This window comes from Ammospiza nelsoni, chromosome 23 (genome assembly GCF_027579445.1).
Source record: "Ammospiza nelsoni isolate bAmmNel1 chromosome 23, bAmmNel1.pri, whole genome shotgun sequence".
NCBI lineage: Eukaryota > Metazoa > Chordata > Aves > Passeriformes > Passerellidae > Ammospiza > Ammospiza nelsoni.
In genome coordinates this window covers 1,791,702-1,817,749 of record NC_080655.1, presented here as the reverse complement: position 1 = coordinate 1,817,749, position 26,048 = coordinate 1,791,702, and the positions used below count along the sequence as shown (strand labels likewise).

The 26,048-nt window shown below is 52.1% G+C and overlaps 1 protein-coding gene across 3 annotated transcripts; it reads left to right on the top strand.

Moving 5' to 3' along the window:
- The first annotated feature begins 553 nt into the window (after positions 1 to 553).
- BLTP3A (bridge-like lipid transfer protein family member 3A) lies at positions 554 to 25,955 on the top strand. 3 transcript variants are annotated; one of them, XM_059487803.1, is made up of 22 exons: positions 652 to 696; positions 3,484 to 3,602; positions 12,058 to 12,220; positions 12,984 to 13,022; positions 13,481 to 13,572; positions 13,732 to 13,921; positions 14,079 to 14,219; positions 14,757 to 14,927; positions 15,444 to 15,621; positions 15,939 to 16,025; positions 16,156 to 16,326; positions 16,822 to 16,964; positions 17,707 to 17,848; positions 18,291 to 18,484; positions 18,699 to 20,230; positions 20,450 to 20,646; positions 21,125 to 21,276; positions 21,361 to 21,508; positions 22,620 to 22,891; positions 23,217 to 23,325; positions 23,674 to 23,789; positions 24,199 to 25,955. In XM_059487803.1, the coding sequence occupies exons 5-22, from the start codon at positions 13,505 to 13,507 to the stop codon at positions 24,322 to 24,324; spliced, it is 4,137 nt and encodes a 1,378-aa protein (XP_059343786.1). In that variant the 5' UTR covers positions 652 to 696; positions 3,484 to 3,602; positions 12,058 to 12,220; positions 12,984 to 13,022; positions 13,481 to 13,504; the 3' UTR covers positions 24,325 to 25,955. The 3 variants fall into 3 exon arrangements, with proteins under 3 accessions (XP_059343785.1, XP_059343784.1, XP_059343786.1); XM_059487802.1 differs by lacking the exon at positions 3,484 to 3,602 and having other exon boundaries at positions 554 to 696; positions 16,156 to 16,320; XM_059487801.1 differs by lacking the exon at positions 3,484 to 3,602 and having other exon boundaries at positions 554 to 696.
- Positions 25,956 to 26,048: the final 93 nt, after the last annotated feature.

The window sequence follows — 26,048 nt, the reverse complement described above, 5'->3', positions numbered from 1 at the left end:
TGAGGGAAGTCAGAACTGATGGGGGAACCCCTGGGAAGGGGGTCTGGAGGATCCTGGAGCAGCTCCAGGGTGGTCTGGGAGGGTGATCCTGGGTCGGTTCTGGAGTGGGGTCTGGAGGGGAGTTCCAGGGTGGTCCCTGGAGAATCCTGGGGTGACGTCTGAGAGGGGAGTTCTGAAGGATCCCGGGATGGGTTCCTGGGTTGGTCCTGGACTGAGCTCCGAACGGGGCTCCCGGAGCCGGTCCCTGGATGTCCGGGGTCTCACTGTGGCCGCCCCCTCCCCGCATATGCCCGGAGCGCGGCTGGGGCGGAGCGGGCGGTGCGGGAAGGGGCCGGCCGGGGAAGGGGCCGGCCGGGGCGGTGCGGAGGGGGACGGGCGGTGCGCGAAGGGGCCGGCCGGGGCGGTGCGGACGGGAGCGGGCGGTGCGGGAAGGGGCCGGCCGGGGCGGTGCAGACGGGGACGGGCGGTGCGGGAAGGGGCCGGCCGGGGCGGTGCGGACCGGGAGCGGGCGGTGCGGGAAGGGGCCGGCCGGGGCGGTGCGGACGGGAGCGGGCGGTGCGCGAAGGGGCCGGCCGGGGGCGGGCGGTGCGGAGCGGAGCGGGCGGTGCGCGATGGGGTCCCGCCGCCCGCGGGCCTGACCCGCCGGCCCGGCATGGCGGGCATCATCAAGAAGCAGATCCTGAAGCACCTCTCCCGGTGAGGCTCCCGCTCCTCTTCCTCCTTCTCCTCCCCATCCTGCTCATTCTCCTCATCCTCTTCCTCCCGGGGGGCTGCGGGGGACGAGGGCCGGGCCTGGCCGTTTGGGGCCCGCCGGGCAGCGCCGGTGCGGAGCTGCCGGGCCCGGGGGGCTGAGCGCCCGTGCGGGCCGGGGAACCGCCGGGCCGAGGGGGTGTCCGAGGGTCAGGGGGTGGCCGAGGGCCGTGGGCACTGTGGTGTCCGGGGACAGCGGGCCCAGCCTGGCCCTGCCGCCCCTCCCCGGGTCGGAGCCCTCCGAGCCCGGCTTTGCCCGGTGTCGGTGCCGGCCCTGGGCCGCGCTTGGCGGCAGTGGAAGTTCGGGAGGCGAGAGGGGAACAGAGCTCTAGCGGGGCGTTGGCGTTGTATTCCGTCATTTTCAGTGAAATTCACCCGAGGGGCGTTGTGGAAATGCCGGTGCTCCCGGCGTGAGGCTCTGCCGGGAAATGCGGCAGCGGCCGCGGCTGCTCGGGGCGGGCCCCGGGCACATAGCGGTGCCTCAGTTTCCCTTCCCGGCGATAACAGAGCTGCCTGTGTTATCTCATGGCTGCAGGGTCCGGGCAGCGTGCACAGAAAGGTGCCGTGCCTCCTGTGAGGGTGCAGGTGAGGCCACAGCACTGCACAGCGTTTGTCCTCTGTGCTTTCTGAGCAGGTCCTTTCCATCCCTGCTGCTGGACACGCTCAGGTGCGCAGTGAGGGGTCTGCAGTGACCTGTGTGCGGTCAGGGCTGGTGTGACCCGTGAATCCCAGCCCTCTGAGGTGTGTCTGGAGCCCCCGACCGTCCTCACACACCCTGAGTGGGCAGGGCAGGGTCTGTGTTGGAGTCGCCAATTCTCCATGCTCTGGTTCTCTCGGCGCTGTCCCGAAGGAGGAGTGATGGAGCTGCTTTAAATGGATTTCTGACACCCCGAGTTTCTGAGCTTTCTGTCTCATTCACCTCACACAGGTGTGGTGTGGTCAGTACGGATTCAGCCTCTTGATATGGAGGCATTGAAGTATTTTATAGCACAGAGAGGTGGGTGAGAGCAGTTCTTGATAGAAGGTAGAACAGAGCTGGGTGTTATCCTGGGTGCTCTTCTCATGGACAATTCTCTTTCTTTACATAAATACAGTTTTGCTGGTGCTTTTGCTTAATTTTGTATATCAGTCTCTCCTTACCGTTGCTACAGCATATTCTTACCCAAAGAGCCCCTTTTTCCCTCTGATTAGGCCAGTTCTTAATGTTCACCTGTGTATCCTTTGGGCAGTTCCAAGGAGAACAAGGAGTCCCAAAACATTCAGCATCTCTGCCTGTTTTCCTCCTAGCTGGACTTTGTTGTTTGGCTGACTGATCTGATTCTGCCTTTCACTTGAACAAGGATTGTGGATCTTTGCAGAAATGAAATTTGAACCCAATTTAATAGTGTATAAAAAAGATTAATTCCTTTTGTTTCAGTTTTGTTTCCTCCAAATACCTCATCTTCACCCTCCCTTTGGGTTTTCTTTCAGCCACGCTCATTTGCCTGGAAGAATTTTGCTACTGAATCATTAATCTGCCTTTATATTCTGCTCACATTTGCATATGAAATAATTCCTTGTTCTTTTTGTTGTGTCTCCACGCGGAGTCCTTTCTGCACGGGGGTGTGTTTTTGTCCCTCTTCCATGTGGAAATTTGCAAGAAAGCGGTCAGGAGAGGCAGCTGGGCCAGGGAGATGTGAATGAGGTGTTTCACCTCGCTGTTCCTGTGATCCCACATCACCTGAGTGGTCCCAGCAGGGTTTGGTACAGCCGGGCTTTGCCCAGTTGTGAAGGAATTTGACAAGGCTCAGCCTTGTGTTGTGCTTCAGCAGCTTCAATTCCTAGAGCAGGAGAAACCTAAAAACTTGCGGAGCTTTCGCCATCTGTGCCTTTCACTCCTTTGTCCTATATTTAGCTTGGAAAAGCAAACAGATGAGGTGGTTTCAGTTCTTGCTGCTTCCAGGCAGGCACAGGGCTGCAGTGCTGGGGAGTGTGTGGAGCCCAGCATCAGGGACTCCCCCAGAGCTGCTGCCTCTGAGCACGGTTGTGCTCCCCAGCCTGTAATTATCCATGGAAGCACATCTAATGCTTTAAAATAAAATCAGTGAGCTGCCTTTACCTCTTCCTGGCCCTATTTGGAATGAGCTTTTTCTCCTTGTCTTTTTTTTTTGTTCCAAGCAGTGTTGGCGTAGCACAGCAGATCCGCGTTCTCAGGGTGTGACAAAGGCCCTGTTTATCCACAAGCCCAACTGCCTCAACTTCATGTGCCACTTTGGGATTTCAGTTCTCAGCACTGCAGTGGGAATCCTTGCCAAAATGGCTTTTATTTAATTTCCTTGGAGAGGTTTATCCCCTGCTGCCTGTAACAGCTGCTTTGTGACGTTTTCTTTTGGGACACGTGTTGAAGCTTGTGAGCTTGTGGAGTAACAGGCACACCAGACATGGCTTCCAGAGGAAATGCAGCGTGCAGTGCTGCTGGGAAGAAATAAAAGCTGGTGTCAGCAGAGGAGCAGCTGGACTGGGGTTTGGGGGCAGGTCTGAACACAGGGGAGACCATAAATGTGTCTTACTGTGACAGAAACCCCAGAGAACTGCAGCTGGGGAGTAACTTTGGGAACCTCTGAGAGTGGGGTGAAAAGGGAGCAGAGGAGACATGAGAGAGGAGTTAACAGCAGCAGAGGTTGCTGAGAGGAACCAGAGGGGTTACAGTTACCAGAGAGGAAAAACTGTGTGGAAAATGAGACCTGTTTGCAGAGGAGCGTGTGTCACCGGTGCAGGCAGATGTGGAACAGATGTGCAGCACAGAAATGAGTGGATAGCAGAGTGTGGATTTGGCAAACTGTCCTCAGCACAGGATGGAGCCACCTTTTCAGGTAAGTGAGATATAGGATTTAGAAACAAAATTTAAAATACTGTTAGGGAATGACATGTGCAGGGTGCAGCACTGAGATGTTTATCAGGGCAGGTCAGGTACTCAGCCAGGAGAAACAGCATCGTGTAGCTCCTCATAGATGGTGCTGCACCTCAGTGGAGGGATGGAGGAGAGCCTCTGCACTCCAGGGATTAAACCTTGCATCCCTTTTTCCAGGAGAGGTTGCCTTGACTCCTGCCCTCTGTGATTTGCAGCTGATGGGTCAGTGAGGGCCAGGGAGGCTCATGGTGTGGCTGCAGTTTGTTCTGGACCTGAACATGTGGGTGTGCAGCGTGTGCTGAGCTGGGAGCAGGTGGGCTCCTGGGGGCTGTTGTCTCCTTGCTTGGATGCGAGCATCTCAGGATCCCTTCCTGGCCCTGGAGATGCCTTTGGCATTATCCCCTCCACACAGTTGTTCTGCTTCTGTGCCAACACAAGGAGCTGAGAGCTGGCTCCCAGACCCAACACTGTGCTGTGTGTGAGCCCTGCCTGTTCTGCAGCTGGCCTTGGGGCTGTCTGGGGCTCCTTGCTCAGTGCTGTGACTCCTCCCTGTCCATCCCCACCATCAGAGACCTGCACTCAGGCTGAGGCAGGGCACAGAAAGGCCTTTGAACCTATGGTCATCCTGCCAAGGGGTGAGAGGCTCCCTGGGGTCAGGATGGCAGAAACTGGATGTGCTATCTCAAGGGGACCCATCCCTCTCCTCAGAAGAGGTGGGCAGATGAGGTAGAGCAGTTCTTCCACCAAGAAGATGGGATTTGTTCTGTGCTGTTCAGGAATCCTTGGAATGGGCTCTGTGGCTTGCACCAGGCAAGTCAGGCCATGTCACCAGCTCTGCCTTTGCCCAGCACGGCAGCGTGGGGAACTCCCTGAGTCTAAAGAATGCTTTCCCGGGCTCAGCTTCGATTTCTTGCCCAAGTGCTGCAGTCTGGGTGCTGCTGTAAGAGAACAGACCCTGAATTCCTGCTCTGCTCTCCCTTGCCCTGAAGTGTTTTGCAGCATCGCTGCGTGCCGGAGCTCTGCGCTGCAGCTGTGCCCTTGCTGCAGTCACAGGATGGCACACGCAGCTCCTGAGGGCTCTGGGACACCCTCAGAGCCAAGAAAAGCTACCACCAATAAAAGATTTGCTTACTGCCAGCCCTCCAGGCCTCTCCCAGTTTCCTGACCTTGGTTATAAATTACCTGGAAGCAATTTAGCGAGCATGGTGGGTACGGAGGAAAGCAAAGAAACTGCATCTGGGAATGGCCTGAGGAAGCTCCACAATCTCAAGTGATTTAGGCAGCAAAACCTCTGACCAGCTTTGCAATTCTGGCTTTAGCTGCTTGAATATCCTCCTTTGGTGATCAGGGAAATTTCTGTGCTGATCTCTAAGATGATCATTTGCCTAAAATAGCTGTTGCAGCAATGGGAAGTACATGAAACCACAGAGCTGCCAGCTGTTAAAGGCTGATAGAAACTGCTACTTTTCCATCTGCACACATCCTGCTCCTGCAGTTCAGCACGTGCTCTTTGTCCTGGTGATGGTTCCATTGGTGCCCCAGTGCCCAGGGTGGATGCAGAGCATGAAGCAGTTTGTGGCAGGACTTTATGAGGCAGTTTATGAGGAGGGAGCTCTGCCAGGTCCCGCAGCTGCTGCTGGTGCAGCACCAAACCCCTGGTGATGAGCTTGTCTCTGAGTTCTTACAGGCTGTGCCCAGCCAAGCATGGAAGGCTGGATGTAAACCCTTTACTCAGTTTTGGAAATACCTTATTTTCCTGGTGCATTTCGGTGGCTTCTTTTACTCTTAAAAATTTTAATATAGTGGAATTATTGATGGCAGGCTATTATGAGTAAAGTAACACAGATCTGCCTCTTCTTTGTTAAGCCTGGCTGGGGAAAAGGAGTGGACACAGGATATGGCATTTTCCCTTCACAGAGTCTGAAGTGTTCCCTTGCAAAGTCATGGTGGCTGTGCTGCACTTTGGGAGAACCAAGGGATCAGTTTTATGGAGCTGCTGGGTGCAAAGCGTTTCCAGCCACTTCTCCTTGGCTCCAGACACGTGTGTGCTGTTTCTGGAATGCTAAATAGACTCTTGTTGCAGCAGGGGTAAATTACACTCGAGTAGCTCAGGAGGAAAACGTGGCCAGAGCTCCTTCACTGCAGCTCTGGGCTTGCAGAGCCCTGCACTGGCCCTGTGCAGCCTCTCCAGAGTCCTTCAGCCTCACTGATGGAAGGGGACTTCTTCTTTCTTATTTATCCCTGAGCCCTTGCCTCCCCTGCAGCTGCTCCGTTGAGTCCGAATTAGGGAAAAACCTGTTTGTTCTGCACACTGGTGGCTAAAATGATTGCAGGGTGAAGAAGTGGAACTTTGGACTAGTGCTTATATTTATGGGGTTTCTTTCTAGCTTTCTTTCATGTGTTGTTTGTTTGAGGATTAGGTTTGGGAAATTCCCTGGCAAGTGCCGAGGGTTTGCATTCCGGATTTGTTGAGAGCATGGGGCAGCTGGCATTTAAACTCTGCTGAGTGTCCAGGCAGGGAGCTGGAAATAGCAAAGGGAAGGTGCAGTTCAGCCCCTGGCAGAGGCTCTGCTCTCAGCTGAGCTCCTGGTTTGTTTTCCAGGGCTCCCAGTGCCCAGTGAGGTGCTGGTGGGTGTGAAGCAAGGTGTCCCAGCCTTCAGAATGCTCTAGAGAACAACAGAGAAGTTCAGAATGCTCTAGAGAAACATTAGTTGAGACAAGAAAGTGTCCTCGGTGCCAAGGGAGGCTGCAGCCTTGGGAGGAGTGAGCTGGAATTCTGCTCTGTGTCATGGCTCTATCTGATCTCCTTGGAAATGCAGAATTTTCTCCCTGTGAGTTTAACTCTGAATTGAATTTTTAAGCCTTCCCTTAGCCCTCGGTGTGTTGCAGGAGGTAACACAGAGCCAGGACAACTGCTGACTTATCAGGATGTTTTGTGTTTGGCTGAGAGGCCCAGCCTTCCATTCAGTGCAGCTGAAGCCTGGAAAAACAGAAAGCTGATAATGGAAAGCCACCAGCAGTGGCCTGTGTGTACAGGGACACCAGATGTGCCCAAATCCACCCTGATAAGGAGTGTGGGATGGGCTGGCACCTCCTCACGTGGAAACTGTTTGCCCTGTAACCCAAGCAGGCTGAATTTCTCAGGCCCATTGTCCATTGGGAAGGAGTTCCTCCCTCCCAGCATATCTGGGGTGCACAGAGCTGTGCACAGGTGATGAGATGATTATAAATGTGCTGCTTTCTGTCTTCCTAACAATTGGGCAGTTTGGTGTTGATGGGATTCCCTTAAACTCTAAATGGCTTTGTGCTAAGCGGGTGTGATACCAACTCCATCTCATGCTGCAGTAACTGGTCCCATCCTCTGCTAATTCAGCGAGTTTCTCTTCCCCCTGTGCAGGTCTGCAGAGCAGCTCTGTGCCCACTCAGACAGAGTGCTCCCTGCTAGCACCAAAAATTTGAGGAGGTAAAATGGCTTTTCTTCCTGAAAAAGCTTTTAGTTCTTCCTGTGCGTCTTTGAGGCAGCTATTTTTTCCCTTTTTACAGAAGTTTTGATCACTTGCCCAGTTTTATTTCCTCCAGAATTATTTTTAAGTTCATCCTCAGTCATGTGTGCTGCACTTAAAGCTGCTGCTGGTGCCTTCCTTGAGAGCAGCCCTGATTTGGAAAGTCACTGACCTTTCCTTTTAGCAGTTGTGAACCTTTTGTTCTAGTAAACATGTTATATGGCTTCTGAGATAAGAGGTTTTCATTTGAGGTGAAATGTCCCATCACAGAGATTTTTGGATTGCAGAAGATATTCCCAAGGAAGATGGAAATCCCACTAAATGCCCTGTCCAAAACCAGGCAACACTTGAAAAGACTTTTGGGAAGGACAAATCTGTGTTGGTTAGAATATATTTGTTGGGGTTTTTTTCCCGTGTCCAATTCCTGTCATAATTGATTAAATTACATATTTATATTTCAAATTAAAGCAGAAAATCCTCATCTCTTCCCTTGCAAAGCCCCCAGTGGTTCCTGGGCTGGTTTCCCACTGGGCTGATCAGTTCCTCCTTTCTGCCTTACCTGTGTTAGCAGGGACTTTCCAGCTGCTCCCTGCAGCTGTGCTGGTGTCACAAGCCATGCACTTCATTCTGCCAAGAGATTTTGCTTGTCATTAAGCAAAATCAAGGTCACTGATGTACAGCTAATTAGTTCTCCCACAAAATAGCCACAGTGACAAAGGCATTAATAGAAATGCTGGGGTGGTGGCTGTGTCCAACAGCCAGGGATGGCTGCAGGACTGCAGGGAGGGGGCTGAGGCAGAAACTGAGCATTTGAGAAGGTTCCTGATCCATGTGGCAAGCAGGGTAATGAGACAGGGATCTGAGGAGGAGTTTTATGATTTCAGATGTCTTCTGACATTATCTGTCCATGCATTTGCTCTGTTGGAGACAGTGTGGCGAGACAGCGTCAAATGTGGACATAAATTTATTTATGATTCCAGCCTGGCTTTGGGCCAGTGGTCAGATTTACCCAAATTCCTCTTGCAATCAGTGAGTTTGTGGCCTCTGGATTTGCAGGCTGAGGAGCTGGGCAGTTGTTTTCAGTAGTGACATCATGTTTTGATATATAGTCAAGCTGATGATTGAGCAAATAGATTTCCAGGCTTGACTTTTGTCAGAGTAATCCCAGCAGGCTCAAAAGGAATGCTGCCCTGTGAGTTTACTGGCTCAGCTCTGCTTGACTTCTGATGGAGCTGCAAAAAAAAACAAAAAAAAAAAGTGCAAATATCCTCTGGTGTCAGTTTTCCCAATAGGCACCATTTTCATCATTTTCATTCAGTTTTCCCTCAGCCAGCAGCCAAGACTGCTGCTGTGGGTGAGTGTGAATGGAGAGAGCCTGCCAGCAAACATCTGACACGTTCTGCTCTCGCTGCTTTGCCTCCCCTGGCACTGACCAGAGCAGCAGGGACCAGCACCTGTGAGCTCTGTGTTCTCAGGAGCTCTCACCTGTGACAGGTGTGACAGGTGGGTGGGGAAGTGGCTCAGGTGTGGAGATTATTCCAGTGGAAGGTCTGGGATTCCTGTGCGGGGCAGCAGCTGAAAGCAGGGGCTGACAATGGGCAACACACCCTGAGAAATTTGGGCCCTGGTTTAAAAGAAATGTTTCCATTTTTCCATTTGAGGTTTATTTTTTTTTCCAGAACCTCCATCTTCCTTTGTCCCATCACGGGTGGGGTCTGTAAGCTCTGCTTTGGGGGAGGAATTGCACATTTTGGTGCATGGATTGCCTCATTAAAGGATCCTTTAATGGAGCCTGTGTGCACTGAGGTGGGTTTGGTACCTGCCCAGCAGGATCTCTGCAGCCTTTCCCTGGAGATGGTGATAAAGAGTTGCTTGGTTTGGCTGGATCAAGTTTCATACCTCACTCCAGGCTGTGTCCTGTTTCACAGCTTTGGTTCTTCCACAGTGTGCTGGTATTTTTGATACACCTACACACTAAACAAAAGTGTTGCCCTGCTTCAGACATGTGCTTGTGTTGCCTGTAATCAAAAGGAAAAAAACCCTTGTATTAGAATAGTAAAGTAAAAAGTTGACCTTTATTGGCAAGCTTCCAGGTGTCCTGCTGGTGATGGGAACACCCAGAATTGAATTTCTACAATTTTATAATGTTAATTAGGATATCTAACAGGTACATCCTATAAGAGATTCAGTTGCTCCAGTAACCTACCCCTGGAGTTGGTCCAAGGGGTTCTTTGCCCCACTTCTTATTATGCCTTATTGTAGGTTCCCCTCCTTGGAATAAGACTAAACAATATTTCAGGAATGTGTTCAGAAGGTCAGCTTATTGCTCTAAATTCTAGGGGGAAAGGGTAGGAAAACTACTGGAGCTGCAGCCATGCATTAGCAATCTACAAAGCTACAAATGTATGAAAAATATATAAAAAGCTTAAGCATCATTCCCCCCCCTTTAGAGACTTGGCAATATAGAATTATAGGCAACACTTGTACTTTTCCTCTGCATTACCAGCTGAAAGCAGCTTCCCCTCTTATCCTGGGATGAGGCTCCAGCCCAGGGATGATCCTTCAGTGCAGGTGTGAGAAAGCTCAGCCTGGGAGCTGATCACTGCCCACAGCAGCTTTTGGGCTTAACTGCTGGGTATTACCTACCTGTCCATGCTTGGTTTGAGCTTTAGTGCTGGGTATTACCTACCTGTCCCTGCTGTGCTTGGTTTTTTCTTAGCATCCAATCCCAGGCAGGCACGGTGACATCAGCTCTCAGCAGGGCTGCTTCTCTGACACAGCACAAGGGTGCTCCTGGATTGCCTCTGCAGGTGTTTGCTCTCGTTTTCAGCCGTGTCTGGGTTTGTGGGTGCTCACTGCAGGACTCCAGGCCCAAATCTTATGGATTCTCAGTGCTCCCTGCCAGTGGAGCAGCTGTTGGAACACACTCTGCAATTTTCAGTTTCTTGGCGCTGATGCTGAGAGGCCAGGTTAACCTCAGCCACCTCCCTGGGCGTGTTCAGACAGGAAGCCTTTGGTTGGAGGGAGTGATGAGTCTGAAGGAATTGTGGTGTAAAATTGGTGTGAGCTGTCAGCGTGTCCCTGTGGCTCAGGGCAGGGAGGGGACAGCATGTCACCTGTAATTCTATATTGCCAAGTCTCTAAAGGGAGAGAATGATGTTTTTTATATATTTTGTCATACATTTGTAGCTTTGTAGATTGCTAATGCGTGGCTGCAGCTCCAGTAGTTTTCCCACCCTTTTCCTCTGGATTTTAGAGGAGCTGGCTGCAGGGGAAGAGCAGCAGTGGGCAAACTCACAGCTGTGTGCTGCCCTCTCCTTCCAGCAAACATCCATAGCACAGGGTTGACAGCAACATCTCAACACATCTGTCAGACTTTCTCTTCCAACAGAATGTTTGGAAAAGCCCTTTTGCCCCTGGAAGCCCTGGGCTGATGGCTCAGCTGCTGCTGCAGTGCCTCAGCCAGGTTTGTGCTACACCCTGAGCTCGTGCAGCAGCTGCAGCGTGGCTCTGGCTCCTGCTGCCCTCCTGGAGCTGTGGCTGCTGCAGGAGCCCCTGGTGCCCCTCCCAGAGCAGTGCCCGCACTGTGGGTGCAGGGGCAGAGCAGGCAGGGCAGTGTGACTGAGTCTGCTCCTGCTCAGGCTGACAATGGGGGCTTTCTTTCCATCCTGCCTCCTGGACCACTGTGCAGAATGAGAATTAGCACTGGCGTGGAGGAATGTGTGAAATAAGCCCTGGATTCAGTGGTGGGAAAGTTGTCTGGCAGGAACTCCTCAAGTGACATTGGAATGCAGCCCCCTGCTCTCGTGGTGGCAGCTCCTGCACTGGAGAGAGGCTTGATGGAGACAGGAGGGGTTCTGCTGCCACAGAGGGGTTCTCTGACATGGAGAAATGTTGATAGCACTTGTACAGCCTCTGTGATCTGCTGCCCTCTGAACTGGCCCCTCTGGTTCCTTAGGGACCGCTCTGGTTTTGATAAAGTCAGAGCTTTCACACCAGAATCCCCTGCTCCTGAGCAGTCCTGCAAGTGTTTCATGCATGACACTGAAATCTCAGGCACATGAGGGGTGTGAAGGGCAGCACCCAGGGCAGGTGAACACTGAAATGACACTGAAATCTCGGGCACATGAGGGGTGTGAAGGGCTGCACCCAGGGCAGGTGAACACTGAAATGACACTGAAATCTTGGGCACATGAGGGGTGTGAAGGGCTGCACACAGGGCAGGTGAACACTGAAATGACACTGAAATCTCGGGCACATGAGGGGTGTGAAGGGCTGCACCCAGGGCAGGTGAACACTGAAATGACACTGAAATCTCGGGCACATGAGGGGTGTGAAGGGCTGCACACAGGGCAGGTGAATGCTGGCAGCCCTGGGAGGAGGAATTTCAAGCAGAGAAATCAGAGGAGGGAGCTGGGGCAGGCTCTGGGAGGGGAGGTGCTGTTTGGCCAGAGGGCTGCAGTGATGGTGTTAAAAAGAGACAGCCACAAAAGTCATTCATTAATGATCTTTTGCTTTCCTGGGTGAAAAGAATCTGGAGAATTAAACTTTCCACCGCTGACACGGCAGTTCTGGGGGCAGTAAAACTGCTGAGCTGTTGGAGTTAGGCTTTGGTTTTCTTTGGTTTTGTCCTAGGGCAGTTTTGATGGTTTCCGGGATCCAGAGCTTTAGAAGGAAATTTTTCAGTTTCTCAAACCTGAATTTAGTTTAAAACAAAAAAAAAATCCTCCAAATGTCAAAGTGTAGAAATGTTTTTTTTCTGGAGCGACCAACTTGCCTTGGGTTTAAAAATGTCAGAAAGGGTTTAAAAAAACAGCAAACAAACTCTGCTATTAAAATAGCTCTGAAATGCTCCTGCAGCCTCAGCAGCTTTGCTGGGGACTGTTTGTGAGTTTTCTCTTTGTTCCCCTGTAGGTTTACCAAGAATCTCTCTCCAGACAAAATCAACCTGAGCACGCTGAAGGGTCAGGGGCAGCTGACCAACCTGGAGCTGGATGAGGAGGTGCTGCAGAATGTTCTGGAGCTGCCCACCTGGCTCGCCATCACCCGGGTCTACTGCAACAAGGCCTCCATCAGGGTGAGCAGAGGCAGCTTTGAATGGATGAAGTTATCCATTTACAGGCAGAATCACTGAGGTTGTGCATGGACTTGCACTTTGCGCACTGAACTCTTACAAATTCTTCCTCCTTGTGCTTTTTAGAGCAAAAACAATGTGGTTTTTTAGTTGTTATAAGCTGTCAGGTTGTTTGATTGCACGTGGTACTAAGCACTGTTGCATTACATGAACTCAAAAGTTTTAAGGACATGAAAGAGACTTTCTATAAAAGAAATATGATTCTACTCTGCCAAGTGACAGTAAAAATGAGCTTGTCTTACTCATCTGATGTGCTCTGTTTTTAGAGTCAGATCTGCTCAGTTTAGTAACAAACATTTGTTCTCCCTCCTACAAGAACTGCAGAGTGAACGTTGCTGTATGAAAATAAAATGGAGCTTTTTGGTTTGTGCACAGGCTTCAAAAGAATTGTGTGACTTCCAGTAACAGCAGCAGTTAGTTGTAAACTCTTAAAGGCCAGGAATGTTCCCCACAGCAGAATTTGACCTGCAGAATATCTGTTACTCCTGATGATATATGAGATCCAAAAGCTCAGCTGGGTTTGTAGATCTGGTGTCTGGAATGTCTTTTCCCTTGTCTGTGTCTCAGTTTGACCTGGATACAATGAGACATTGCAGACATTTCTCAGAGAAATGGGGCTCAAATTTTGGGCTGAGGAGGTTTCCTGCAATTTCTGAAATTTTCCAATGCAAAGATCACTCTAATAACCCCAACTTTATCATTTCAGATCCAGTGGACAAAGCTGAAAACACACCCAATCTGCTTGGTAATGTTGCCTCTCTTGTCTTCTTTCCTTCCTTTCTCCCTTCTTCTTTTATTCCTTTTCTTCCTCACTCTTTTTAATCTCTTCTACTTGAGAAAAATTCTGGGGAGGGAAACCATCGAGTGCTCAAATTTTCTTTGGACCTGAATCCTCCAGGGCCTTAGCACATAGGGGACAAGGACCCTCCCATGGGTCCCTCATTTCACTGCAGGATGGAGCCAGATGAGCTCTCAGGGAAGTCCAGGGCTACCTCGTGCCTGTTTTTTGTTGGTTGTTTCCCCACTCCTGGGGTTTCAGGTTTCCCACTGACACTGATGGTGTGAGAGCTTTAACACATGAGACTCTTGGAGCATTGAGACTCCAGAGTTGGTTCTCCCTGCCCTGGAATCTCACCCCAGGGCTGGTGGGCTGGGCTTGAGACTGGCTGTGGTGTTCATGGCTCCCTCTTTGTGTCTCTGCAGTACCTGGACAAGGTGGAGGTGGAGATGAGGACGTGTGAGGAGCCTCGGCCGCCCAATGGACAGTCCCCCATCGCTCTTGCTGCTGGACAGAGGTCAGACCCTGAGCCCTGCAGCTCCTGCTGGGGCTCTTCTCCTTGATTCACCACTGGCCTCCCTGTTCTAGGGTTTAAGTGCCTTTGGTGTTGCTTATAAACCTCTCTGTGTGAGCCTTACCTCTGCCAGGCCTCATGAGGGGGATCTTCTCTTTGCAGTGAATATGGCTTTGCTGAGAAAGTCGTGGAGGGGATGTTTATTGTTGTCAATTCCATCACCATCAAGATTCACTCCAAGGCCTTTCATGCTTCTTTTGAGCTGTGGCAGCTCCAGGGCTACAGTGTCAACCCCAACTGGCAGCAGAGTGACCTGCGCCTCACCCGCATCACGGACCCGCAGAGGGGAGAGGTGAGCCTTGCCTTTGTACTGGCATCACAGAGAAAAGTGTCATGAATGATCTTTTCTTGTTTCATTTCATGTCTTCTGAGTGTTTTTTGGGTTTTCTGAATCCTTGAAGTTGTGAAAGTCTCAGCATTTTCCTGTTTTTCGCCTCCCTCCTGGGCAGGTTCTGACGTTCAAGGAGCTCACCTGGCAGACCCTGCGGATAGAGGCAGATGCCACAGAAAATGGTGATCAGGATCCTGTCACCACTCCTCTGAGACTCATCACCAACCAGGGGAGGATCCAGATCTCTCTCAAGAGAAGGGTGAGAGTTTTCTCCATGCTTTGCAGGATGTGGTCTCACTGCCTGGTGCAGAGATGATGCAAATTTCCTCCCACAGTCCTCGACAGCCCTTCTCTCCCTTCAGAAACGTTGAGCCCTAACTGATGTATCTCTCCATGTTTTCTGTCAGAGACAGCTGTGTTCTTAGCAAATGTCAAAGCAGTTTCTTTCCCAGGGGAGGATCTCGTGGATGGAGTGAGTTTTTCAATCTGTTTGAACATCCTAAGGAGAGCTGTCATCTCCTTACTGGGAGCTGAAAACCCAGCAGTCTGATTTTTAGCTGTCAGTGGAAATGTGATGATTTAAAAAAAATGAATTAAGCAGTGAGCAATTTGTCTCTTAAAGAGGAGGTGGCTTTGACTGCTATCCATCTGAGAGGAGGTGCTGTGGATATGCACCAGATACCATCTCTCAGAGGAGTTTCACAGCAGCCTCCCTTCTTTCTGCCTCTGTGTTTTGGGAAGACTCTATCTGTGGAGTAAATTTTTGAAGTGCCTAACACCTTCCTTGCTGTTTCAGACCAAAGATTGCAACGTGGTGGCCTCCAAGCTGATGTTTCTGCTGGATGACCTGCTCTGGGTGCTGACAGACTCTCAGCTGAAAGCAATGATGAAATATGCTGAGTCTCTGAGTGAAGCCATGGAGAAATCTGCTCAGCAGAGGAAAAGCTTGGCACCAGAGTCTGTACAGGTGAGTGAGTTTGGATACTGGTCTGCCAGGGAAAAGGGCAGTTTCTGTTTGTGTGGCACCTGGCCCATATTCACAGCATTTTCCTTGATGGGAACTCTGGTCAGTGCCATGTGGACTGTGGGGTAATGAGGTGACCAAATGAGTGGGATTCATTGCCAATAAAATGCGTTTTCCAAGTCAAGGATGAGGGAAGAGGAATATTTCTGCTGGAGTTGGAAGCTCCAGGGAAGCAGGGATGCACACAGAGTGCAGTGAGGTTGCACAGCAGGCATGGGGAGTACTCGGCCCTTTTTGCCCAGGAATCTTAAAACATGATCCAAGAGAAGTGCAAGCAGCTGGCAGAGCCACAGACAAAGGTGAGAGCACAGGAGAGGATCCAGATCCTGGGAACCCCAATTCAATCCTGTAAACCGATGCCTTAGAGGCTGGAAGATGTGCATGAGCTGATTAATTGCATTATAACCTCAGTGTTTTCCCTCTCTCTGAGCTCTCCCTGAGCTTGTCCCTCTCTCACAGATCACCCCCCCTGCTCCCAGTGCCCAGCAGTCGTGGGCTCAGCCCTTTGGAGCCAGCCCCAACGCCAGCAGCATCGGGCAGTACTTTGACAAGCACGACATGAAGGAATCCTCCTACCACCTGCTCATCTCCCGCCTGGACCTGCACATCTGTGACGACAGCCACGCCCGGGAGGCAGGTCAGCAGGGAGGGAAGCATCCAGAGGCAAAAACAACAGCCAAGGCAGTGATTTTCTGGCTGGAAGAGGGTTGGGGTTTTGCAGTTTGGGATTTGAGTCTCCAGGCCTGGTTCTTACCATATAAACCATTGATTGAGGTGTCCTTCTCCTGGCCTAGGACAAGGTTTTGGTGCAGGTTGCTGAAGATGGTACCCCAATCCTGGCTGTGGTGTCAGTTAATCAGTGGGGACAGTCTGAGCAGTGTGGTTCTGAATTCTCCTGGATCAGAGCTCAGATTGCAGAGCTGACCATGGTTTCCTGTGCTCTGTTCCTCACAGGTGCTCAGAAGCATGGCATGCTGGGCGGTGCCATCCAGCTGACCTTCAGGAGGATGGCTTTTGATTATTATCCTTTCCACAGGGCAGGTAGGGAGCCTGGGGCCTCACAACCTGAGGAGGGGGGTAAAAAATGAGTTTAAAGAGCTGTTCTATGATTGCAGGCTGGACTAGAAGAAAGAAGCTGCATTTTTAAACTGAAATCTTTGCTTTTCTGCAGGAGATGCCTGCAAGCATTGGGTGAGGTACAGTGAAGCAATGGAGACGCGGGGACAGTGGGCAAAGAAGTTGGTCAGTGAATTTCAAAGCAAGATGGAGAAGTTTTATGAAGAATCAGACCCTATGTTTGCCAGGACTCCACTTTCTCCTTTCAAAAGGAAACCAGGTAAAGGTACTTGATAAAAGCAGTGAAGCAGGAATTGTACCAGCAAAATCTTTAGTTGCCCATCCCCAGCTGAGTAGGATGATTTGTTGGTGAAGGAATGCATAGCACTCTAAAAATCATAAATACAATGGCAAAGGAAAGTGGCTGGCAGAGCAGTGCAGCAAGGATGGACGGGCTGCAGTGGATTATTGTTGAGTTTCTCCATAAGATACAAGGATGAAATTTCATACTTAAGACCTGGCTAAGGAGTGTGTTCTCTTGCCACAGAGCAGACTCACCTTTCACAGTGTTCTTCCTTCAGAAGTCCTCAGTGTTTCTCCTGCCCAGCTGTGTTCATCCCTTTCTAGTTCTGGTGCTGTTAGTTCTGCTCAGTAAGCACAGAGGTGATGGTGCAGAGAAGGTGACCAACACCCTGTATGTCCCCACAGAGCCTCCCCAGAGGAGCCCCCCAGAGAACTGATGGTGCAGAGAAGGTGACTAACGCCCTGTCTGTCCCCACAGAGCCTCCCCAGAGCCCCCAGAGGAGCTCCCCGGAGAAGGGCCGGGCTCCCCCCACGAGCCTCCCGCGGCTGCGGCAGCCGCCCTGGCACCGGCTGCGCTCCAGCTGCGTGCTGCTCAGGGTGGATGACCTGGATGTGCACCAGGTAGGGACCTCAGCACGGCCTGCACGTGGCAAGGGCACTTCCAGAAAGGAAATTATGTGATTCAATGTGTAATTCAAGATATGATTGAAAGGATCATGCTAATCCTGCGACATCCAAAACGCTGCCCGGAGAACCTAAGTGCTGTTATGATGTTGTCTGTAAAACTTTAAACCCAAGAGTGAACTGCTGATAGTTTTCATGGTCAGAGGGAACTGCTTAACCACGGGTTTCGGCCCTCTGTTCCTACACCAAGCATCAGGCACGCTCAGTGTAAAACATTTCATGCCTTTGAGAAATCAGCGAGGATGTGGATTTTTGACAAAAAAGGAGGAGTAAGTCTGACCTCAAGCTTTCTGCCCTGGATCAGGCCCTGCATCCATGTGCCCTGTGTCCATCCAAGAGCTGGTTTTGCTCTTGCAGCACCAGATACTATGATGGACTTGCCAAGGTTTTGCTGATCTTGCAGGCAGCTGTAACAGATTTCTGTTCTGTTTGCTCATGTCACCTAATTCTGCTTGTCACAGCTCTTACTCGCAGTGACGGGAGACACAAAGAGCTAAATTCCCTCAAAGGAGAGGGGTTGGCAACATCAGCAGTAGAAGAAAATTATGTCTTTGCTTGAAAGCAGTGTATATTTGATGTGTAAATGAGGCAGATTGAATACAGGCAACTGAGGGGTCACTGGGGCACTTGGGTTTGCCAAGTCTGAGTTCTGCACCACTGCATTTCCTTCTGTTTTCAGGTCTCTACAGCTGGGCAGCAAAGTAAGAAACCTTCCACCTTGCTTTCCTGTAGCAGAAAAATCTTCAAACTCCCTGACCAGGTCTCTGCAATCCATATTGAATTCACAGAATACTACTTCCCAGACAATCAGGACTTTCCAGGTAATACATCAAGGTTAGCACCTCCTTTCACAAGTTTCTTAAAGACTCATCAATGGTCTAGCTGTGTTAACCCTGTTAGATATTCTCTGTCTGTTGTTGTTTAGTTTTCTGATGTTTGCCATTCTAATTTTTTTTTTCCCTGTGGGAAGGTGGGATGGAGTTTGTGCACAATGTGGAAGCAGAGCTGTGCTTGCAGGAAGGAATTGCAGCAGCTGCTGTTTGCCCAGTTCCTGGGGTTCAGCCTTACTGAGAGCCCTGGAGCAGGGCCATGGGGTGCTCTGGGTGCTGTCCCAATGGGTCACCTTATTCCTCTGGGTGCACCACAGCTTCTCCCCTTCCAAGATGTGTCTCCCAGGAGTGGTGAAACCCCTGCATTGGTGGTGTCAGTGCAGGTTCTGCACCCAGGGGCCTTTCCTGCTATCAATAATCTGTTTCCCTCTAGTTCCATGCCCAAACCTGTACATGCAGCTGAACGGCCTGATGCTCACCCTGGACACACCAAGTGTGCTCTGGATAAATCTCTTCTGCCTGGATCTGTGTCGCAGCCTGGAGCAGTTCAAAGCCATCTACAAGCTGGAGGACTCAGGCAAGCGGGATGAGCACGTGGATGTCCGGCTGGATGGCTTCAGGCTGAAGGTACCATTCTTTTCCTTCCTTTCCCAGTGTTCTCTCTGTGAAAGAAACATGAGACCAGGACATAGCTGGAGTTCATAATGAGGAGACAAACCTGCTGCCTTCCTCTGTCTTTGCTCTGTCTGCATTTTGTGTTGGTTTTGTTTGGTTTGTGCTGCTGGAGTTCTCATCCAGAATAAACCTCTGCTATTCCTGTCTCACCTTCCTTCCCCTGCAGCTCACCATCCCCGTGGATAAGAAAGTCACAGAGCACCGGGACAGGCCTCGGGCCCTGTGTGTGTGCACGTCAGAGGTGACAGCCACCAACACCCGCCACGCTCCCTCGTGCAGCTGCCAGGACCTGCAGAGCCTCTTCAGGAAATTCGCGGGCTCTGAGTTCTTCCACTCCAGCTACGCGGCGTTCCCCCGGGAGCAGGGCAGCTTCAGCCTCCTGCACACCCTGTTCCTGCGCCACGCCTTCCACGTGGAGGACAGGCCACACAAGCACCACAGGCTGCCTCACAAAACCTCTGCCTCTGAGGACCTGTGGTCTGTGAATTTCAGTGAGCTCTCCCTGGGGTTTGAGGGGGCTGAAAGCTCCAAGGGCAGAGCCCTTAGTTTTGTTGACCCTTTTCCCCTTTCTATATGGGCCTGCCTGCCCAAGAGGTGGGGGCAGGCTCAGATGTCTAAACGACAGGAGCTGGCCACCTCTGAGGTGAAAATCAAGCCTTCTGCTAGCTTTAGCAACCACTCCAAGAACGAGAACCTCTCCAGAGAACACGGCATTTGTCAAAGATCAAAGACTGACCAAGATCTGAGGAATATCTACAAGGCTCTAGACACGATGGATGTCTTGGGAGAATCTGACTGTGAAGTTGATGATGGAGTAGACAGTAAAGAGCTGGAAGCCTCTGCTGATATCCACGTGCTCATGTCCTCCTCTGTACATGTCAAAGTTCGGCTCAACCACTACCAGTACTTGGTGCTGCTCAGGATGAGGGAAGTTCTGCAAGCACTGCAGGAGCAGCTGGCCCAAGATACCCAGGAAATGACTGGGTCTCCTTTAGATGCCATGTCTGCTTGTGTGGGAGTTATGTTCCCCAGTGCTGAGGTGGCCCTGCTCATGGCCCCTGCCCCAGGGTCTGTCGTGGAGCCCAGGTCCCTGGACTCGGACACAACCAGCCTGATCGAGTCCGAGCTCTCACCCTCAGACAGCAAGGAGGGGCTGGCAGCTGAAGAGAAGGAGCTGAAATCAGAGAGCAGTTCGGAGAAGGGCTTGGGCAGCACCTCAGAGCTCCCAGAGGACAGTGGGACCCAGGACACCGGTGCCAGTGTCCCTCTGGAGAGGCTCCCGAGGTCCGCGAGCGACGGCGCCCTGAGCGCAGCTCCCCGCGGTAAGGGCGCAGAGGAGAAAGCCTTGATAGAGGAAGCACACGAAGCTGTGGAAGCCCTGGTTGCAGAGAGACCAGCAGAGACCAGCAGCCACCCTCAGAGCCCCCCTGCTCTCCCTTCCAGCCCAGCCTCGGACACGCAGCCCTCGGGCAGAGGAGGTGTTGCCCTCAATGGCCAGGCCGACCTCGTCCCGCTGCGGAGCATCGAGGTGGAGCTCTCCAGTGCACTGCACATCACCAAGGACGCCACCAAGGAAGCTCTGCACGCCACCATGGACCTCACCAAGGAGGCCATGTCCCTCACCAAGGACGCCCTGAGCCTGAGCAGGGACAAGATGACCTCCACCATGCAGAGGATGCTGTCCCTGCCCCCGGCCAGGTGAGCAGGACAGGCTGCTGAGCTGCAGGAGGGGAGACAGAGCTCCTCCCTTTCTGTCCTTTGTATCTGGGCTGGAGATGGGTTAAATGTTCATCTCTGGGGCTGTTCTGAGGGTTTTGAAGTCTGACTTGCAAGTGGTCAGAGACCAGCCCAACACTCAGATCGTCTGCAGGCTCAGCTGCCTGCCTCTATCACTGTTTTTGTTGGGTTTTTCTGTAGGGATTCTGTGCCCAAAGCAGAGGAGGGAGCGCTGACCCCGGGCGGGGCGGGCAGCGGCCGGATGCGTTTCTTCTCCATGAAGAGAACCTCATCCCAGCACTCCTTTGACACCACATCCGTGGATGGAAGTGGCCCTGAGGACGGGCTGTCCGTGGACAGTGATGGCAGTGATGGCTTCGTGATGCTCACAGACTCTGGTAAAACCCTTGGCTTTTCTGTGCCCACCCTCATCTCACAGGACTGATGCTTTGTGCCACAGGCAGCTCATCCATCCTGTGCTCCTATGGAATCACTTTTGCTGCTCCTTGTTTTTGAAGGTCTTGAGGAGTTGCCCCACAGTGGCTCTTTCTGCTTTTGTAGGTGCCTGTTCTTTGAGACGAGGAGGGTGAATCAGTGTGGGGTGACCCTGCACGTCCCAGTGGTGTCCTGGGGGCTGCAGGGGCTGTGATGTGCTGTGGTGGGTGGCACAGAGCATTTAGGAAGGGCTGGCTGGATACTGGGTATTCTGGACATCTTTCACTTCAACCCTGTGTTGCTTAAGCTAATCTGAGGAGCTGGAGGGAGATGGATCTCCAGAGGATGGTACCTCCAGAGAGGCCAGAGATTCAGGCAGTTACTGATGTCAGGACTTCCAGAGAAAGAAATGGAATTGAGTTGTTGTTACTTCCATTTCAGAACCCAGCCTGGACCCCCTTTCTTCGGGGCAGCTTCCCCCAGCCCACAATGACACGGGCAGCAGAAGCAGCCTGGTGGCAGAGGACGAGGGTGGAGTGTCCCCTGAGGTGAACAGCTCCACGTCCCAGAGCGAGGACCCCAGTCTGCAGCTGGTCAGTGCCTGACGTTGGAATTCTGTCCCTTAGGGGCTCTGGAGGTGTTTGCTGTAACCAATGAGCTCCTGGTGGCTGTTTCAGGTGTCTGTCCTCGTGCTGAAGATGAGTGATGTGAACTGTGCAGTGGAGGTACAAGGAGATGATTTGTCTGTGGCTTTACAAGTGATGAAGGTGGTTCCAGAGCAGCTGAACAACGTTGGCATGTGGCAGTTCCTGCGTGGCTACGTGGGTAAGGTGCTGCTCTGGGACTGCAGAACTGGCTTTTATAGCAGCCTCCCCCAGGGAATATTCCATTAACTGGGGCCTCAGTGTTTGGGGTGGTAGGATTAGACACAACTCATGTGTGAGGGTTCAGATCTGGCATTTGAAAAATGTTTCCCAAGTGCCTACACAGTCAAGCTCTGTGGTGCCTAGTAATCATTGATTGGGATTTTTTAAATTGTTGAGGATGCATGAAATGAATTAAAAGAGTGAATAAAGCTGTCTAGGGGAACCGAAGTTATTCCTGATCTGAAAAAAATGCTTTTGGTCTACGGTACTTCCCCTAAATTTGAATTAAAAAAAAAAAAACCAAAGCTAAACCTTAAAACAATCAACTATCCGCCTGACACCCAAAAAAACCCCAAAAGCAGCTCCAAAACTGAAGGGGAAGTGTGAGCAATTCCCAGGCTGTTGATGCTGCCTTTCCCAGTCCTGCCAGTGGCCACGGTGGAGCCAAGGGATGAGGAAAGGCTGGTGAGCTCTGGAGGGTGGACCAGGGCACTGGCTCAGCTGTGGAGGCAGAGCTGGGACAGTTTTGGGGGCGGAGATGGGACAGTTCTGGGGGGCAGAGTTGGGACAGTTTTGGGGGTCAGAGTTGGGACAGTTTTGGGGGTCAGAGTTGGGACAGTTTTGGGGGTCAGAGTTGGGACAGTTCTGGGGGTCAGAGTTGGGACAGTTCTGGGGTCAGAGTTGGGACAGTTCTGGGGGTCAGAGTTGGGACAGTACTGGGGTCAGAGCTGGGACAGTTCTGGGGCCAGAGCTGGGACAGTTTTGGGGGCAGAGTTTGGACATCTGTAGACTGATTGGGACACTGGGCCAGGTCCTGCACATGCAAAATGGGCCAGTTTTAAAGTGTGCTGAGAGGGGGGTGTGCCTGGGACCTCAAATGGTCCAGCTCAGTGCCAGCTCAGTGATGTGGGCTCTTAGTCCTTCAAAACTGGGATTTCCCTCCTGTGAGGGATAATGTCAGACCGAGGTCACTCGGCTGCTTTTGGGCTGAGCTGGGCTTTGCAGGATGCCCTTTCTGAGCTGATATCTGATCACTGGCCCCGTTGTGCAGTGAGATCTCTCTGCCCCAGCTCTAGGAGACCCAGGAGAGGGGAAGGCTGCGAGCCCTGAGCCCAGGCAGCCCCAGCCCGAGGTGTCCCTGCGCCTGCAGTCGGGGCCGCGCGCGGCCGCGCTCTCAGCCCTGGCTGAGCACAACGGCTTCCTGCAGCTGCTGCTGCACAGCCAGGCCACCGAGCTCTGCACCTCCTGCCTCGCCAGCCTGGGACCCTTCCTGGAGGATGAAATCATCCCTGAGGTCATCCCCATGGAGATAGAGGTGGTGGATGCCAAAATCACCTTGAAGGTGAGAGATTCCCCCCGGGGCAGGGCTCGCTTGCAGGATGGCACTTGGGAAGGGCTGTGGAATGCTGGGGGCCTCTCTAGAGCTTCTCTTCTCCTGAGACTGTTTGGTTTTGGTTCTCAAAGCAAAACCAAACCTAGGGATGAATAAGGAACACAAGGGGAGTGTGTACCTGTGCACCCTGTACATAAAGCCAGGCCTTTCCCCAGGGTGGGCTCACCCAGTGCTGCTGGTCAGGAACGCTGCTCCTTAGGAGGCTGCAGGCAAGGGAAATCCTTTCAAGAGCTGTCACAGCTGCTCATCCCTTCTGTGCTTCCTGTTCCTCCAGGATGACACCCCCCCAGTGTACCCCACCTCCCCTGGCCCCGTCCCCATCACCTTGGCCATGGATCACATCGTGGTGAGGCGCAGGGATGACGGTGTCTTCTATCTCACAGGTGAGTTCCCTCTGGTTTTACTGCCCCTCTGCACCCCCAGGCTGTGCTGGAGGAGACTGGGATGTGCTGGGAAGGATGGGCTGTGAGGTGGGAGCAGTCCCTGTGTGTGTTTCCTGCTGTGGGAGCCCTCCCTGCCTCTGTTCCCTGCAGAATTCACGTCTGGTGTTTCCTTCATCACACACAGACAGGATTGAATATTACCTTTTAGTTTCTCCATTTAAAAAGGGAAAAGAGAATTTTATTTCCCTGTGTAACAAGAAGGAAATAAATTAATTAAAGTTATTTTTTTTATTCTGAGAGCTCTGTTGTGTGAATGTCCACACCTGAGTGGGTTCTGTTGCTTTCCAGCTCCCCAGGGGAAGGACTCAGTGAAGCAGGAAAAGTCTGTGTCAGTCCCTGAGGAGCAGAAGGCCCCATCAGAGTCTGTGTCACCAGCCCCAGCAGCAGGAGCACGTGGGCTGCAGGTGAGTCACTGCTGCCTGGACAACAGAGAGCTGGAAATTCTCTTTTGCCTTGGTGTGTTTGCAGTGCTGGGCAGGTGTGGTGAGCTGCAGGAAGGGAGTGCCCCGAGGAGCAGCCTGTGCCTCCTCCCATGGGTGTTTTGAGGAGTGAGGGCACCTTGCCCAGCATGAACTCACTTGTTCCCTTTCAGAATCTGGTTGGGGGTTGTTTTCTGATTGGCTCCATCTTCCCCACTGTGTCCAGTTCCTTGTTGGAAAAACAGGAATTGAGAGGTTCCCAAAAAGAGAATTTCTCTCAGTGGTTGTGTCTCACTGTGTAATTGATCCCAAGAGCTCCTGCTCTGGTTTTCCTTGGAGCAGCTCACTGTGGACCTTGAGGACTCCTGCCTTGTTCTCTGCTTGTCTCCTGCAGCTCAAGCAGGTGCCAGAGTTGCAGAGGGAGCTGCAGACCTTGAAACTGGCCCTGGCAGAAGCCAACATGGACAAGGCTCGCCTTCTGCAGGAGATCAGGAAGTACAACCCCCTGTTCCAGCTCTGACACTGCCAGGGACAGGGCACAAGCACCAGCAGGGCAGGTTTGGTCGTTTTGCTGCCAAACAGGTCCAAGTCCAGGACTGAAACCAGCTGAGACTGCAGAGACTGGGCAGGGAGGGACAGGGGTCCTGGCTGAGAGAAATGGGGGAATGAGGAGGAGTTTGGGAGGGCTGCACTGAGCCATGGTCAGCCCACCAACACCAGGTCAGATTTTGGGGGGACACCCCATGTCTCCTCATCTGTGGGAGGTTTTCAGCCTCCAGCTTTTGTGGTGACTTCTGGAGATGGTCCATGCTGGGGTTTCTGCTTCTTTCACCCTTCCCTGTTGTGTTCTTGGCCAGCTGTGCTCGCCAGGCCCACAGCAGGAGCAGGGTGAAGTGACCCTGTCCCTGTCCCTTCAGCACCTGGGCAGTGACAGGACAGGGGTGGCAGAAAGGTCAGGGACAGCAGGGCACACAGATTCCCACAAGAACAGGGGCAGGACAGTACAGAAATTCCTTCAGATTCCCTTTCCCACCAGCAATTCCTTGTGTAGAGATGGATGCAGTGTATGAGACTCAGTCCAGTCCACTTCATCCCACAATGTTTGGCTTTATTGGTGCAGGATTAATTCCTTACAAGGCACTGTTTCAATTTTTACTATCAAATAATGGGGTGAGGGAGTTGGTTCAGTCTCAGGAGATGACCTGGATGTTTTTGGGATGCACTTTGTGCTCAGAGCTTTGTGTGCCTGAGTTCCCCACTGGGGAGGAGGAGCTGTGGGGTTTTCAGCACTGGGTGGAATCTTTCAGCAGGGCTGGGATGGGACCCCAGAACCACCTGCCAGCCCTGATCCCAAAAGGAAATCACTGAACACCCCCATGTGGAGCAGCTCCCTGTGAGGAACTGCCCACGAGCAGAATTTGGATTTTGTTTCACCAAACTTTGTGCTGCTCCCTCTCCCTGTGTGGGAACACAAGAGCTCTGAGCACTGCCTGCCTGGGGTGGAATGCCACGGTGTTCCTGCTTTTTCTCCATTAATTGCTTGGAAATGGGAGGTTTCTCTCTTCTGCTTTTTCCAATTTTGATGACATTTTGTGTGAGTATGGGAAGGCTTTGCCAAGGGTTTGCCCAGCCTGCAGGGCCCCACAGCTCCTCCCACGTGTGCAGGCTGAGCACAGCTGGGGCCAGGGTGTTTACAGCAAATTCCTGCTCCAGCTCCTTCAGTCCATGGGTTTTGGTGAAGAATTCCAGCTTCTGTCAATGGGTTTTGGTGAAGAACTCAAGCATTTCCTTTGCTCTGAAGACACAGTAAAAAGAACTGTAACCCAAAACCCACACATGTGGGAGGACAAAACCTCCTGGGTCCCCACAGATTGTAAATATCAAAGTTTACTTTGTGGAGCCTCTTATTTAAGGATTCTTCCTCAGTTCCAGTGAGAGCCCAGGGAGTCCTGCCTGGCACAGGGGCCACGGAGAGCACGTGGCCTCAGCACCTCTCACAGGGCCCCTGGAAGGGGAGGGGGGGAATGTGCAACTCTGAACTTGAATTTAAATTTGAATTTTAGGCAGTATTGCAACTTTGCTGCAGTTTGTTTCCACTGATGCATTTATTGGTTCTATGAACCAGGAGCAGAATTAAACTCATTAACCTCCTTCCAGCCTCGGCTCTCTTTTCCTGCTTCTCCTTCCCCCTCCATCCCAACACTGCTGATTTTTGGGCAGCTCCTGGATTTGGGAGCAGAGCTG

What these genes read in the sequence shown, in the direction of transcription:
- BLTP3A (XM_059487801.1), top strand. Translation starts at nt 653, where the DNA reads ATGGCGGGCATCATCAAGAAGCAGATCCTGAAGCACCTCTCCCG. An exon ending in ATCCTGAAGCACCTCTCCCG is followed by an intron (nt 697 to 12,057) that starts GTGAGGCTCCCG and finishes GTTCCCCTGTAG; the next exon opens with GTTTACCAAGAATCTCTCTC. An exon ending in AGGACCCCAGTCTGCAGCTG is followed by an intron (nt 21,277 to 21,360) that starts GTCAGTGCCTGA and finishes TGGCTGTTTCAG; the next exon opens with GTGTCTGTCCTCGTGCTGAA.